General features: G+C 39.3%; 1 protein-coding gene across 1 annotated transcript in view; it reads right to left on the reverse strand.

Moving 5' to 3' along the window:
* Window positions 1-5421: 5421 nt before the first annotated feature.
* The window catches only part of EPRS1 (glutamyl-prolyl-tRNA synthetase 1), a 75967-nt gene continuing 64878 nt past the window's right edge, over window positions 5422-16510 (reverse strand). Inside the window, exons 29-32 of the mRNA XM_024130550.3 lie at window positions 13978-14138; window positions 11476-11554; window positions 5889-5953; window positions 5422-5782 (exon numbers count right to left, since the gene is read on the reverse strand). Coding sequence (XP_023986318.1) covers window positions 5632-5782; window positions 5889-5953; window positions 11476-11554; window positions 13978-14138 — 456 coding nt within the window. The 3' untranslated portion in view covers window positions 5422-5631. The remainder of the gene's footprint in view (window positions 5783-5888; window positions 5954-11475; window positions 11555-13977; window positions 14139-16510) is intronic.

Here is a 16510-nt window from a genome sequence, read left to right on the forward strand (position 1 = left end):
GATTCACTTTGTTGTAAAGCAGAAACTAACACACCATTGTAAAGCAATTATACTCCAATAAAGATGTTAAAAAAAAAAAAAGAGGAGAGAACCAGCTGAGTCAAACGTTGAGAGGGCAAGAAACATGAGGACTGGGAATGACGACTGGATTTAACCCCATGGAGGCCAGTGGCGACCTTAGCAAGAGGGCAAACATGGAGTGGGTTGAAGAGAAATCAGAGATGGCAAGTACAGGCAATTCTTTCAAGGAGTTTTACGGTAAAGCAAAAGGAATATGGAGCCAAGAAAGGGTATTTTTAGGTTGGGGAAGTGAGCAGCACATTTGTAAGCTGATGGAAAGATCCAGTAGTGAAAGACGATGTGATGACACATGGGGAGGGTTGCTGAAGTGCCACCATTGAGAAGGCCAGAGGGGATGAGAGGACAAGTACACAAGAGGAGGGGTTGCCCTTTGCTATGAGAAGTTCATCTGCCTAAACAGACATTTCTCCAAAGAAGACATACAGATGACCAGCAAGCACGTGAAAAATTCTCAACATCCGTAATTATTAGAGAAATGCAAATCAGAACTACAGTGTGATATCACCTCACACCCGTCAGAATGGCCTTCATTAAAAAAATCGACAAATAACGAATGCTGGAGACGGTGTGGAGAAAAGGGAACCCTCCTACACTGTTGGTGGGAGTGTAAATTGGTACAGCCACTATGGAAAGCAGTATGGAGGGTCCTTAAAAAACTAAAAATAGAACTACCATATGATCCAGCAATCTCACTCCTGGGCATACATAGGGACAAAAACGTAATTCAAAAAGATGCATGTACCTCTATGTTCATAGCAGCACTACTCACAATAGCCAAGACATGGAAACAACCTACATGTCCATCGACAGAGGAATGGATAAAGAAGATGTGGTACATATATACAATGGAATATTAAAATAAATTTTAAAAAAAGAAGACGGATATACGGGCCTATGAGTGGGGATAGATTTTCATAAAATTTAATAGATTTTAAAAAAAGAAGACAGATATACGGGCATATGAGTGGGGTAGATGTGGTGGAGGGTTCTGGGGGTTCTGTTCATATTTTCTCTCTCTTAGTGAAACAGAAATCAAGATGATCAACCAAAAGTCAGAAGGGGGAAGTATGGAAAATCCCAGGAGAAAGAAGTTATGAAATAATTGTCCAGGAGAGTGGAGAAAATGAATGAATGAGGGAAATATAATCCGATTACCTACCGAGCACATATAAAGTAACCCCGATGTGAACATTGTCACCAGCCTGTTAAACCCCAAGCTCCTCACTCATTCAGCAGGTATTTCTCAATCACAAAATTCGGTTTTGGTGACATAAAATATATTTGAAATACCCCTATTACATGAGACTTATTTAATAGAATCTGTTTATATCACTTCAGTACTATTGATGTTCCAAGCTCTTAAATCTTCCAGTAAAGTTGAACAAAGCCACTGGTTTAACATCACCTACTGCGCCATAGAAATGTGTTTGTATCTGTTATATTAAGCCTCATGGTGTGGCAGAATAGGGTAGTTTAATTTTCCAGCTGTTAACATCTCAAGTGTAGGGTAGTTCTCACTGTGCTACTATTGGCAAGGATCATCTCATGACGTGTCAGTGTCACTGTCGCTAGGCAACGGCCTCCTACCATTGGTCCATCTCCCTGTCCACTTGACTGCCTGATTTTCCATCTAAAAGAGAACAACTTTGAGGAGATAAAGCCAAAAGAGGGAAAAAGCATGTTTGGTTTAACTCACTACAGTCTGCTCTGGCACTTTGTACAGAGCGAGCACTCAATTTATTAAAGAAATAAATGGATAGCATTTTCTAGACGTAGTAAAAATGACAAAGGGCCAAAGATATGTTTGAAAATAACAGGGTAGGGGTAGCTGCCTCCCCAAACTTTTGATGCTCCTGACAGCCGCTGAACACCATATTTATATGATAAATGACTAATATCAATATTTGTAACTAAAATCAAATATAAGTAGGGTGATATATCCACACTCTCTCGTCATAATGCCTTGTCTCTGCTTGTCTTATGGAGTGTTTCACTGCTGCTGATCTTAAGACTCAAAGCCTCTCCAGTAGCAGCCAAATGAGTTGCTGTTAACATCCAATTCTCATAAAGGCTTCATGTGACTTTCTGGCATAATTAGGAACTTTTTTTTTTTTTGGTCTGTGTTGGGTCTTCGTTGCTGCACATGGGCTTTCTCTAGTTGCAGCGAGCGGGGGCTGCTCTTTGTTGCGGTGCGCGGGCTTCTCATCGCGGTGGCTTCTCTTGTTGTGGAGCACAGGCTCTAGGCGCGCGGGCTTCAGTAGTTGCAGCACGTGGGCTCAGTAGTTGTGACTCGCGGGCTCAGTAGTTGTGACACGTGGGCCCTAGAGCCAGAGGGCTTCAGTAGTTGCAGCGTGTGGGCTCCGTAGCTCCGCAGCATGTGGCATCTTCCCGGACCAGGGATCAAACCCGTGTCCCCTGCATTGGCAGGCGGATTCTTAACCACTGCGCCACCAGGGCAGTCCAGGAACTATTTTAAACACACTGTCATGGATAAACTGGAGATTGCTAACGTGATCTATACCGGAAATCCCAGTGAGCAGAGCCAGTAGTAAATACACCTTGACTTGTCTGTTTTCTTTTTGCAAACCACGAACGCTAGGCACACAATTACTTTTGTGGCTGTCAGTCTGGTATCTAGTTAGTGGCTGTGGTCTGCAAGTAAAAAATGTGATTATTTCTTAACGGATATTGTTTGGAGTCAGGTTTATACACCCTCCTGAAAAGCACCACCATGCTTAAGGTGTCTCAAAGAGTTCTGGTATTTTAGCTGAACCTCAATTTAACAGACAATTTATCACATGTAGATTTGGGGTGAAGGACTCCTTCCTTAGCATAACTACTTTCTGTAGAGTTCCTTTAAATAGTGGATCCCCTTAAAGGAGCAAAGGTCAAGCTTTTCTGTGATCAGCTCTACTTATCTGAAGCTTCAAAAAATAGCCTGGGGGTTTATCTTTGCATCAGAGATGGCCACCTCGAAAATGGCCAGGGGCTACAGAACAAAACGTGGTTATGAGTCTTTGATCTACTTTTCAGGCTTTTGTCAGGGACTGCCTAAAAAAACCCTTGTCCTTTAAAGCATTTGTTAGTTTGCAGAAAAACAAAAACCAAAAAAAAACCCCTAGGCACTAAGGTAATAACTCTTAACTAGAGCTGTATACAAGGAGCAACTTCCAGGTGACCCTGCATCACTGCCATAACTAACATTAGCTATTATTATGTGCTAGGTATTGTTCTGAGTACTTTATAAGGTAGAGTAACTATGAAATAGATATTAGACTTCGTCTCCATTTTACAACTGAAGGAATAGGGAGCTTACACAGCTACTAAGGGCAGAAAAACAAGATAAAGCATCCTGAACTGCCATAGATCAATAAGACATACTGATTCTGAGTACAGAAGTGTGGCCCAGATATTTATCTCATTAAGCTAGGCATATGAATATACTTGCTCAAAACATCGATCTTGAAATCATTCTGTATTTAATCCTTCATTTGACAATTTCTCGTCAACTTACGGACAGTTTTGCTGTGTTCTCATACTTTGAAAGGCTTTGCATATGTTGTTCCTTCTGCCTGGAATGTTCTTCTTCTATTTATTAGAATTCTACTCACGCTTCAAAACACAGCTCGAATTTCAAGTCCTCTTTTTGAATCTTTGACCTTTATTGGTATATTTATCACTACCAAGTGGGAAAGCATATTGGAGCAGGGACCTGAAATAAGGAGCTATACCAAGTAGACTGGAAATGAGGGATAAAAGGCATTTCAGGCAAAGGGCCAGAGGTGAGAAATAGCATGTTGTTTTTAGGAAACCCCAAATGGTTAGTTTGCAAAGGACTCTGCTGGATTGGTTGAAAAGGAGACTGGACAGGTAGGCTGAACCAGAATAGGCTAAAGGGTTTACATTTTATCCTGTTAGTGATTGACGGTGAGTCACGAAGGGATTTTAAGGGGAAGAAAAACATCTTAATAAACTGTACACTAGAAAAAAAAAAAAGAAGCCTGTGGAAATGTGGAATCTGGCCTGGCGATAAAACTGGAGGCCAGTCTAGTAATCAGCATAAGAGGAAACAGGCAAGAAGGCAATCCAGATCTGTGAAAGGGTGGACCCAAGAGACATCAGAGGTAATAGCCGTATGTTTTACAGCCAACTGAGTAGGGCTGCTGGGGTGCTGGAGGGGCTGACTAGGAGGGCTCTTGGGGTTCTGGTTTAGGTTACTGGGTCCATTTTGGTAACGCTGACCTTTCAGGCAGGAAGCACTGCAGGAGGAACAGATCTGGGAGTCGAGAGTGAAGGAGGTTTTTGAGACAGGCTGCCCTGAAATGTTGATGACACTCGAGAAAAAATCCAGTATGCAGCTGGAACAGAGGCCTAGAGGTCAGACTGGGGGATAAAAATGTTGGAGTCATCATCCTGTTAATGCAATTTGAAACCATGGGTGAGATGAGGCTGATTAGGGAGCATAAGAAGAGGACCAAAGGGCTTCCCTGGTGGCGCGGTGGTTGAGAGTCCGCCTGCCGATGCAGGGGACGCGGGTTCGTGCCCCGGTCCGGGAGGATCCCACGTGCCGCGGAGCGGCTGGGCCCGTGAGCCATGGCCGCTGAGCCTGCGCGTCCGGAGCCTGTGCTCTGCAACGGGAGAGGCCGCGGCAGTGAGAGGCCCGCGTAACGCAAAAAAAAAAAAAAAAAAAAAAAAAAAAAGAAGAGGACCAAGTATGGACACTGAGCACACTGATGTCTAAGAAGCAGGCCAAGGAAGGGAAACCAGTGGAAGACACATGACTGAGAAAAAGAGGCAGAAAGGGAGGAGGGCAAGTCATGGGAGTCATTTTAGTACACGGGAGAAGCGTGTCATAGCAGCAGCACTGCAGCAGAGAGCTACGGTAAGACAAGGAACGAAGAAGTCAGCTGCGGGCAGGGGGGGCGGCACGGGCTCTGTGAGAGCAGTGGTGCGGCGGCGGCAGAAGCAGTGAGGAAGAACGCAAAATAGGAAGCCGAGAGGCGAGGAGGGCTGACCGCTCTCTCAGAAAGCAGGACTGGTTTTCTGAAGACCCCATAGGAACTACGAGACACAGGAGGGAGAGAAGAGCTCAACAGAAATCTTTTTTGGTACATTCGTGGTTGTGTTTTGCTTTTTAATCAGAAAGATTTAGGGCAATTTTAAATCCAGTAGGAGTTACGGAAAAGAAGTACTCCAACAGAGAAGCAACAGGAAACTGGTGGTTCAAGGTCTGAAACACGAGGGATACTTAGATCAGAGCAGTTATCTTCACCTCGTCACAGGAATTTCCCTGTAGCATAGAATTCAGGTATTTCGGAAACAAATGAATACATGGAACAGTATTAGTTCATGATATTTATTACTGGGGTTGTTTACAGAAAAGTCTCTTTTCCACTATTTCGGCATAAGAATAGGTATTTTTCTCATGTGACCTCCTTTTAGATCCTTTATTTAAAAAAAAAAATCATAAAACTGTCTATATCTGGGAAGATAATAGTATCAATTTTTTAAAAAGTGAGGAGGGTTGGAGATGGGGTTTTGTCTTATCCCTTAGTAACTACGACCAAACAAGGTGTAGTACTTGGCAGGGTTCTTGCCGCAGACGCACTGGGCTCCAGGCTGCAGCTCACAGAGTGGTCTGAAGGGGATGCAAAGGCTTTTAGCTCCCATCGACGGGGCACCAGGTTCAAGATCTTGATCCCTGAAATTAAAAACAAATAAGAATTCCATTCTTTTATGCCATACATTTCTATTCTTTTGCACTGCAATACCTCACGGGTTTTATCTGCTACATGTAATTATCTTACCTGGCAGTGGTCTTTTTGATCCAATCTTCACAGTCAGTTTCCCCACAGAATGGAATCTGAGCAATCTAATAAGTAAAGGAAAAACGCTCAGGGTTTACAGTCTGTAAAAGGAACATCTGAGTTCTCTATTAACCCTGTAAGCAAAAAGGATAGCTCTCCCAGTCTTTTTCAGGCCACGGTACTTTTGCAAACCTGCTAGCAACTCTGCTCAGAGGTACTTGAGATAACAAAGAATGTCTTTCACTATCCCAAACCCACGCATCATATAACATCCGGATGTAACAAAGAATCTTTGCAATACACTTAAATGTCCAAATAAACTCGCTGCAACATAGTGCTGAAGAGAAGGAACAAAGGGTGAATTTCGAATCCTTTGCATTTCAAATTTGCACTGCTGCCTGCTCTACCTGGCCACGTGGTTACGAGGAGGATAGAGGGGAAAGGACAAATAGTAAACTGATTTTTAAGTTGTTGTGAAAATAACAATTAACAATCAAGTAAACCTCACTTTACACATCCTTATTTTAAAAAACCGTGCTGTTTTTAACATGTTATAAGTAAGTGAATCATTTTTCAAATCCAAGGGTATTTTAAAAGTCAAAAAAAAAAAAGTCAAAACTCATTTTGTATCAGAAACAAAAACCTCTCAAATTTTCTTTCATAGACCATATAGAATAATGGGCAGTAGGACGTCCCTGGTGGCGCAGAGGTCAAGACTCCGCGCTCCCAGTGCAGGGGGCCCGGCCAGGTTCGATCCCTGGTCAGGGAACTAGATCCCACGTGCATGCCACAACCAAGAGTTCACATGCCACAACTAAGGGGCCTGTGTGCCGCAACGAAGGCTCTGGAGAACTGCAACTAACGAGCCCAGCTGCCACAATGAACACCCAGCACAACTAAATAAATAAATAAATGTTTAAAAAAGAATAATAGGCAGAATCAAGGGACCTGGGATTTTATCCTAATTTTGAAAATTCACTGCCTATATGAAAATCTCTAGCCCTGAGTTTTCTTTTGCAAAATGTGGCTACTGGACTAGACAAGAATTAAGATTTCTCACAGCTGTGAATCTTAAATTTTTCATCGCATGTCTAGTTCAAAATGAGGCTTGTCTGCAATAATAATTATGCATTAGTCCTATAAAAAAATTCCTGTTAGTAGCAGAGAGATCAAATACATGGATAATTCCCAAACATCAGAAATGCTGGTTTAAAAGCAACTAGACGGTCATCCAGCTTCTTTGCCAACTTCCCATCAAAAGCGACACCTTCCATGCTCAAATCGAGTCCCTTCTGGAAACCCTTCCTTGCACTTGGGAGCTAGTTAAACATTTTTCAAAAGGCTTCTCTAAGAAGTACAGTAAAAGTAAACAGAGATGAGGACATTACAAAAAAACGAGTAATTCATCAGGAGAACGTTATTGCAGGGCAAGGAAGGGTTAGTTTTCTACATCTCTTGTGTTGATTAAGCAAAATATGTTAGCCTAACTCCCAAAGTTGATAAACTGTTATTTTGATGATATGCATTAAGACAATAAAGAGGTGGCCAATCCCTAGGCATGGGGGGTAGGGCGAACGGGTGAAGGGGACGTGGAAAGGGGGGTAATACCAAGTAGTTTGAAAATTTTAGTATAGGTTTTAAAATATATACTTAAATTATATATTAACAAGTATATAATCATTTTAAATATATAAATACTTTAATTAAATATACAAATAATATAAAATTAATAAGTATTGGATATATAAATATAAAATTTAAATATAGAAACTGTTCAATGAAAACTGAAGCAAAAACAAACCTAGAGACATAAGAGCTGAAATAACACAAAGTTACTTACCTGTACTGAAACTTGGTCAATCATTAGCACTTATACAAACAAAAAGCATGAAAAAACTGTACATTCATAAAAGAATTACAACTCATTCCAAAAGACAGAATAGGGGGAAAACTTTAATCAGTCTCTAATTATGTAATGATAAAAATATTAAGACAATTACAGAGAATGTTTTTGAATAATAAATTTGGTTTCTCAGAAATTTTACTTTTGTTAACTCACAACACTTAAAGCTATTTTTTTATAACTTTCACAAAGTTTACAGTAAGTAGTCTTATTTTCTTTTCTCCAAGCAAAAAAAAAAAAATCACTAAGCCTTGAGAAAGTATTTCTAAAGTAGTAATTTTTAAAATTAAAATGGTGCAGCATGTGAACAAATTCAACGAAAGCTGTTATTAAGTGTATTTGGACTCATAAATGATAATTTTATAAAAAAAAATGTTTTAATTCTTTCTAGCTTCAAAGTGAAGTTTAGATGATATGACCTGAAATTTCTTTTTACTACACACATAATTCATTAATATGAAAGGAGAACATGCATTTTTAGGCTATATATTCAGCCATGGAAAGGTTTTTACCTTTTTGTCTTTTAGTATTTCTCCATCTATGTTTTAAAAAGACACAATCTTTTACAATATATAATATATCGAACTCTGCAGCAGAAAGTGAATGACGAGAAATATTAATACTCAAAAATCATTGATCAATAGATTAATAATGAATGTCAACAGTAATAAGTGTGTTACATATAAATGACATTTATTTTTCATTCAATTAAGATCATATCCCCTTGGAAAAATTTGCTAAAATCAAGTCCTATAAATCAGACATAAAAAAAATGTTTTTTTTTTCATTTATACCAACAGGGAAGAGTAGAAAAATCAAACTCTCACCTACATTCAAGTTCTGAAGATCCCTTCCTCCTTCTCCCCTCCCAGTAAAGCCAACTTTATATACAACAGCCTCAAAGCTTGCTTGATGGTCAGTCAACATACCTAAGCTGACCAACGTGAGGTGAGATGAGGGATGAAACTGACTACTGAATACAAGAAACAAAATCTGCTTTGGTCTCTACATGATCTTTGGACACACAACTAAAATACTATATTCTGGTTCAGGAGAGATGTTGAAATCTCTCCTGTAGCTTATCTAATATTAAAAAAGCATGAAAAAACTGTACATTCATAAAAGAATTACAACTCATTCCAAAAGACAGAATAGGGGGAAAACTTTAATCAGTCTCTAATTATGTAATGATAAAAATATTAAGACAATTACAGAGAATGTTTTTGAATAATAAATTTGGTTTCTCAGAAATTTTACTTTTGTTAACTCACAACACTTAAAGCTATTTTTTTATAACTTTCACAAAGTTTACAGTAAGTAGTCTTATTTTCTTTTCTCCAAGCAAAAAAAAAAAAATCACTAAGCCTTGAGAAAGTATTTCTAAAGTAGTAATTTTTAAAATTAAAATGGTGCAGCATGTGAACAAATTCAACGAAAGCTGTTATTAAGTGTATTTGGACTCATAAATGATAATTTTATAAAAAAAAATGTTTTAATTCTTTCTAGCTTCAAAGTGAAGTTTAGATGATATGACCTGAAATTTCTTTTTACTACACACATAATTCATTAATATGAAAGGAGAACATGCATTTTTAGCCTATATATTCAGCCATGGAAAGGTTTTTACCTTTTTGTCTTTTAGTATTTCTCCATCTATGTTTTAAAAAGACACAATCTTTTACAATATATAATATATCGAACTCTGCAGCAGAAAGTGAATGACGAGAAATATTAATACTCAAAAATCATTGATCAATAGATTAATAATGAATGTCAACAGTAATAAGTGTGTTACATATAAATGACATTTATTTTTCATTCAATTAAGATCATATCCCCTTGGAAAAATTTGCTAAAATCAAGTCCTATAAATCAGACATAAAAAAAATGTTTTTTTTTTCATTTATACCAACAGGGAAGAGTAGAAAAATCAAACTCTCACCTACATTCAAGTTCTGAAGATCCCTTCCTCCTTCTCCCCTCCCAGTAAAGCCAACTTTATATACAACAGCCTCAAAGCTTGCTTGATGGTCAGTCAACATACCTAAGCTGACCAACGTGAGGTGAGATGAGGGATGAAACTGACTACTGAATACAAGAAACAAAATCTGCTTTGGTCTCTACATGATCTTTGGACACACAACTAAAATACTATATTCTGGTTCAGGAGAGATGTTGAAATCTCTCCTGTAGCTTATCTAATATTAGAATAAAAGATATGATTCCACTAGTATCTGCTGAGATTCATTTCTTTGACAGCAATGGATTAACTGATACGCTATCGATTTATTAAACTCTTATGCAATGTCTTTAAGACTGTACTGCAAAAGTGACTACCATGTTTCTATAATAAAGGAAATTTTTAAAGTCAATAATTAATGGAACAAAAAATTATAAAAAATAAATTAGAGTGAAAGAAAAAATATACACAGAATCAGATGGCTATCCATTCTCCAGGCAGAGGGCTAGAAGAAATAGAGTTTAGAAGTATATAGTTTGAAGTCACACGGCAAATTATGGACACCAGAAAGGTGGAAGATTACAAGGGCAATAAACCAAAAAGAATAGGCGGCTAAATACTGAAGAGTTATGATCTGAAGGGGATTTTGATACCATCTATTTTGCACTTATTTCACAGATTGGTAAACTGAGAGCCAGAGAGATTAACATTTTCTCAGCTCATGCAATAAGAGACATATTAGGAGGGAATGAACATGGCCAAGCAAAATTTTGTCTTACACCCTCAGCATGAATTAAAAAAAAAAAAAAGATACAGAGGAAAGTACATTAACACATTTTTGACCAGAGACGTATTACGGCCACAGGCATTAGTTTCTGCAAAAATCCCCCAGTCGATAATGTGTTAAGCTGAATCAGAAGAGAAATCTAAATTCTAATACCAGGTCTGCTTCTGTACGGCTTGGGGTAATTTATTTAGACTCTGGTCCGTGGTTTTCTCATTTATAACCTGGCGACACAGGACTGGCTATATAATCAAATATGTGTACCAAAATACTAAAGTTCATAAGTGATTCATTCGAGGAATTAATAACTTTGCAAATCAAGACCTCTTCTTTATGAAAATTAAGTTTCGGCTGGCAACATCTGCATACACCCAACACATAAAGTTGATAAAATCTTAAAGAGCCATTAGGGAAACCTGTGTAGTTTTAAGGAATCCAGAAGTACACACTCATTCTCAAAAACAGACTTAGAAATAAGTAATATGTTTCACTTATTATTCAGAAAGTTCAATCAAGATCTGGGTAAGTATATATGCTCAGAGAATAGAAACCGGCCTTCCTTATTTTAGGAATCTGCACATTACATTTCTAAAACTAGAACAATGCTTACTTTAGGAACTTACATCAAACTGAGAAAACAAAATTTTTCAATAATAAAAATATTAGAGGTCATACAGAATGAATTTTGTTCAGCCAGCACAAGGAGCATGAGAAAAAAACTCTTACATAATCAGTTTACAGTGTTATCCAAAAATGATATAATGTTGTAATGCTGCAGGAAAGACAGTGGAAAACAAGAGTGTGTAATGCTGAGTAATATATAATCCTTCTGTGTGACAGGCTTTGAAAAAGGGATTAACATCATGCATAAATTCAGTGAGTCTTAAAACACCATTTATTGAAATATGTTTATATCCAAAACTTTGCAGAAGTCTCTTACCTTCCCAGAATCAAGCTCCTTCTGCAGGTCCTCCATTGTATTAGCCACAACCATATGAGTCTTAAGGTCTTCAGAAGCCCTATCAAACAATTAGAAAAGAATACATATTTTTTCTTACTAATGTGACAAAGTATTTTTTTAAATAGCATAATTTAATGAAAGAATAATAACCTGGAAGAGAGAAGAATTCAATATGAACCTCAACTCTGTCTCTAGCAGTGACATTCAGTAAATCTCAGTTAGCTCATCACTGCATAATCGTGAACACTAAATGAATGGAGAATTTGCCAAGCACGCACAGGTAACAATTACTTTTGTAATCGCCATTAAATCTCTACTGATCAACATTCTAATTCCTGGCATTACCATTTATTACCTACAAGAGTCTGGGTTATTATTTAAACCTCTCTGGTCTTAGTTTTTTCCCTTCTACAAAATTGGAAAAATATTCAAATCTAACTACCATATCAAATTGTTGTTAGAGTCAAATACAAAGGCATGAAAATGTTTAAGAAAGAAAAACACATAAATATACATTATTCGAGCTATTTTCACACACGATGTAAGTCTTTTGTAAGAACCTCAGGTTTCAGAAATGGGAATAAATATTATTCTCTTCCACACTCAAAGTCACACATTACATGAGGTGATGACCAAGGAAGAGAAGGCATATTTTTCTTTTCTGAACAAGGGCTAGACTTGTATGGACCCTGGCAGCAACTGCTAGCTGACCACCAAATCTGTTTCCTTTTATTCCAACTTTTTTTCTAACTTTTTTGCAGTGAGCTGGGCCCAAGTGACTAAGTTATAGCCAATGAGATGCAGAGGAAGGAACTCGCCACTTCCCAGGCTGAAGCCTTAAGGAGGGAAAAAAATGCACCTTTAAGCAACTTACATTAATAAATTTACTGAATAAAAATGTCAACAAAAACCCCTGCTGTTTTAGTCACTAAAGCAGTGGTTTTCCAACCAAGGGTGTACACGTGTATCACAGAGAGAGCACTTTAACATTACAGATAACCTGAAGGTATCTTTTTTTAAAAATAAATTTATTTATGTATTTATTTTTGGCTGCATTGGGTCTTTGTTGCTGCGCGCGGGCTTTCCCTAGTTGCAGCGAGCCGGGGCTACTCTTCGTTCCAGTACACAGACTTCACATTGCACTGGCTTCTCTTGCTGCGGAGCACAGGCTCTAGGTGCGTGGGCTTCAGTAGTTGTGGCTCGTGGGCTCTAGAGCGCAGGCTCCGTAGTTGTGGCGCACGGGCTTAGTTTCTCCATGGCATGTGGGATCTTCCCGGACCAGGGCTCGAACCTGTGTCCCCTGCACTGGCCGGTGGATTCTTAACCACTGCGCCACCAGGGAAGCCCGGCCTGAAGGTATCTTAAAACTAATGAATCAGAATCTCCAGGTACAAGGCTCAGGTAAGTTTCTGCTCCCAAAGCTCCCAGGTGATCCTGAGGAAAATCTCTGGAAAAGAACCTCTGCACTGAGAGCACCATTGGAATGGTAGCAACAAGGACAGGCAGCTTTCTCATCTTTCGTCTCTGACAGTATCTCTCACCTGTTCTGCATTCAGATGAACTTCACATGAATTATGAATTTGTAGGCCAAATAAATCCGTGAAGTAACCCTTCAAAAGATATATTATCATTCTCCTTTTAGGGCAAGCAAGCCAAGAGAGGCAAAATCACTTGCCTAAAATCACATAAATAAGCACCAAAGCCAAGGCTAAAATTGGTTCACTCCTTAAATGCAAGATTTATTGAACATGAATATGAATCAGGCACAAGGTATTAGAAGATAAACGAGTAAGATACAGGCACTACTCTCCCCTAGAAACTGAGCCTCTATCCCCAGTGGCCATGGGCCTTCCTCTCTGCTTCAGGTGGGTAGGAAAGAAAACAGGGTGCCACACATATGCCACCAATCTTTTAGTGCCTCTGCCTTGAGATCTGTGATTCTCCAAGTCCCCTCTCCAGAGGTCAGGGCAGCCCCGAGGCCTCCCCTCACCTTTCACCCCCAATCCCAATCAGGAGGTTCTTAGCCTTGGTGACACATCATGATCACCCAGGGAGCGCTGAAGACTCCAGGTGCCAGGCCCGCTCTAGACCAGTTAAATTAACATCCCTTGGGGAGAGTCCCAGGCACAAGTATTTTGAAAAGCTTCCCAGGTGCTGCTAATGTGTATCCAACAGGTGAGAATCAATGCCTTTGTCCCTCAAATTTTATATATCATGAAAGCCTGGATCTAAAATTAACCCAAATTACTCCATAGGGCAGACAGTCCATCACTGCAAACTGAGTAGGGAGCAGAAAGGGTACAGAAAAACATTCATAATACAAGTTAAAAAACACAAAGAGAAAGGCCAATTAAGAATCATGAGAGTTCAGAGGGAAAGAGTACTTTCCATGGGGGCGATCAAGGATTCCTTGGTATATATTATCTCAAACGCTCAGCACAATGTGAAGATGAGAGACACAAGCAACTCTAAGGGACTGACCGGGTAAAGAGGTTAACATGGATGTCTTCCAAAAGAGCGTGAAGTTTCGTCTCAGCCTCATTTTCAGCAACTGTCAGCTTTTCTCCAGTGTCTCGTCTGACAGCAACAAACTGACAGCTCTTCATATCACGTGGCCCAACTTCAAGTCTAATCGGAACTCCCTAGGAAAAAGGCAGTTAAACATAATACATGCATGTCTCCAACTGAATATAGAGACTTATTCCATGGCTTTATCTACTATAAACCATAAAAATCCAAAAAAACAAAGACAGAAACCAACCACTTTAAAAAGTAGGTAATATTCTTGAGATATTACAGAAACCTCTTCCAATGAGAAGGCATAAACCTAAGGAAAGAAGGTACTGCCCGAGTGGTTCTGAGCTAAGAGTTTAACAGGGAAACATGAGGAGGGTGGTTGCAGTTGTCTAGCTCAGTGTTCCTAACTTCTCTCCCGTAACGCACACATAGAAAATTACACTTGTATGGCACATGGGGGTGAATACAGAAGGCTTCTTGAGGCTGAAGCCACCCCAAGCCACCTTGGAACATCCCTGACTCGTTCATGGCACGTGGTGTGCTTTGGTTGGGAAGCCCTAGCTCTGGCTGCTCGACCCTGAGCATCAGAATCACCGAAGGGCTTGTCCAAGCACAGACTGCTGGGCTCCACCGCCCGAGTTTCTGATCACAGTAGGTCCAGCGGAGGGGCCTGAGAATTTATATTTCTAACAAGTTCTCAGGTGATGCTCAGACTGCTGGTCCTGGGACCGCACTTTGAGAACCATTCCCCGGCAGTCTACGGTTTTTACAGAGGAGCTTAAGGACCGTATGCAAGTTTAAGCCTTGGGAACGTTCAATCCTTGTTAACGCACATAAGGAGTCTGTTCTGTGAGCGGATTAAGGCTTAGCGAGACCTCACTTTTAGGGCCTGGAACCTTACCTGACAAACAGTAGGTTTATAACAATTTTTTTTTTTTTTGACTGAATGATCCTCTAAAACTAATTTGGGATTTCTGAATTTAAATTAGGAAACTCTATATACAGTTTAGCTGATCGGTGGTCCCCCAAATCAACGTCCAAGGAAAAAATTTAAATGTCACTCTAGAAAAAATCACCCCTAGACAAGACTGATTTTATAAACTATCGGGAACAAAATACTGTATACTGTTACATTATTTTATTGTTTTCTTTATTCATGCAATGCATGCATGTGTAAGAAACAGTGTTAAGTGCAATGAGATTTAAAAGATGAATAAGAAAGAGATCCTGTCCTCAAGAAGCTTCATGTTTTGCACGGTAAATAAGGCATGCATACAAATAATAAAAATCAGTACAGAAAATCAAAAGTGAGAAACTATCCTCAGTTGGAAGAGAAGAAAAGTTACTGGAGAAGGCAAAAATTAATGAGTAAATTCATCAGAATTGAAGAACATTCTATAAAATAACTGACCTATATTTACAAAAATGTCAATGCCATGAATGACAAAGAAAGGCTGAGGAACTACTTCTGAGTAAAGGAAACTAAAAAGACATGACAATAAAATGCAATAGAACTACATCCTGTACTGGAAAAGGGGAGAGCTGGGACAGCTCAGAGCAAGGTTTCGAAGCTGCAGCTGGGTGAAAAGGCATCTTCACAGGAGAAGAGCCTGGCATGGGGTGTCAGAGCCCATGAGGGATGAGGAGGGCATTCCTGCAGAGGAGTGGGTGGCAACAGCAATGAGAGAGTGGATGAACACAGGGGGACCGATCAAATAAACATACTAAGGACAACTGGAGCTAGGTTTTTCACTGTCACAGAAGAGAGTGAAAATACGGAATGGGAGAAAACTAGATTGGGTCATGTGGGTTTTGACTGGAATTGAAGGTATCAGTGTGAACTCACGGTTATCAAATTACATAGCTGGATACAGAAAAATAGATGTAAATACATGTGAGTATGTATGTACGTGTGTGTGTGTGTGTGTGTGTGTGTGTGTGTACACACGCATTCCATAGCCCCATCTACTGAGAAGGCTTGGAAGCAGTGAGAGCTCAAAAGTGATGCCCACACCCACACTAAACACCATTCTTTCCTGAAAAGGACCAGGGCTTCTTAGAGTGTGGCTAATTGCAGAGTTGGGGGAGAGAGAGAGAACAAGATAAACCCTACAAGATCTTCTGCCAAAAAGCAAGGACGTGCTAAAGAACACAAAAGTTAGCTTTAAGGGATCCTACTGGTCCCATCAAAGACAAATTTGAGCATCAAAATAAATAATAATAGTAACAGATTATAACCCACTGAATAATCTCAGAAACCATGGGTCCATAAAAAATTTTAATTAAGTAAAAAGCTAGTGAGGAATGTCAAGACCATGATAAAGAAAAACTGAGGAACTATTCCAGACTAAAAGAGACTAAAGGGACATGATAACTATATGCAACACATAATTCTGAACTAGATCCTTCTGCTATGAAGGACACTAGTTGGACAACTCACAAAACCTGAATGGGTCCTAGAATTAGATGGCAATAGGTCTCAATGTTAACATCCTGA

The sequence above is a fragment of the Physeter macrocephalus genome, chromosome 4 (assembly GCF_002837175.3).
Source record: "Physeter macrocephalus isolate SW-GA chromosome 4, ASM283717v5, whole genome shotgun sequence".
NCBI lineage: Eukaryota > Metazoa > Chordata > Mammalia > Artiodactyla > Physeteridae > Physeter > Physeter macrocephalus.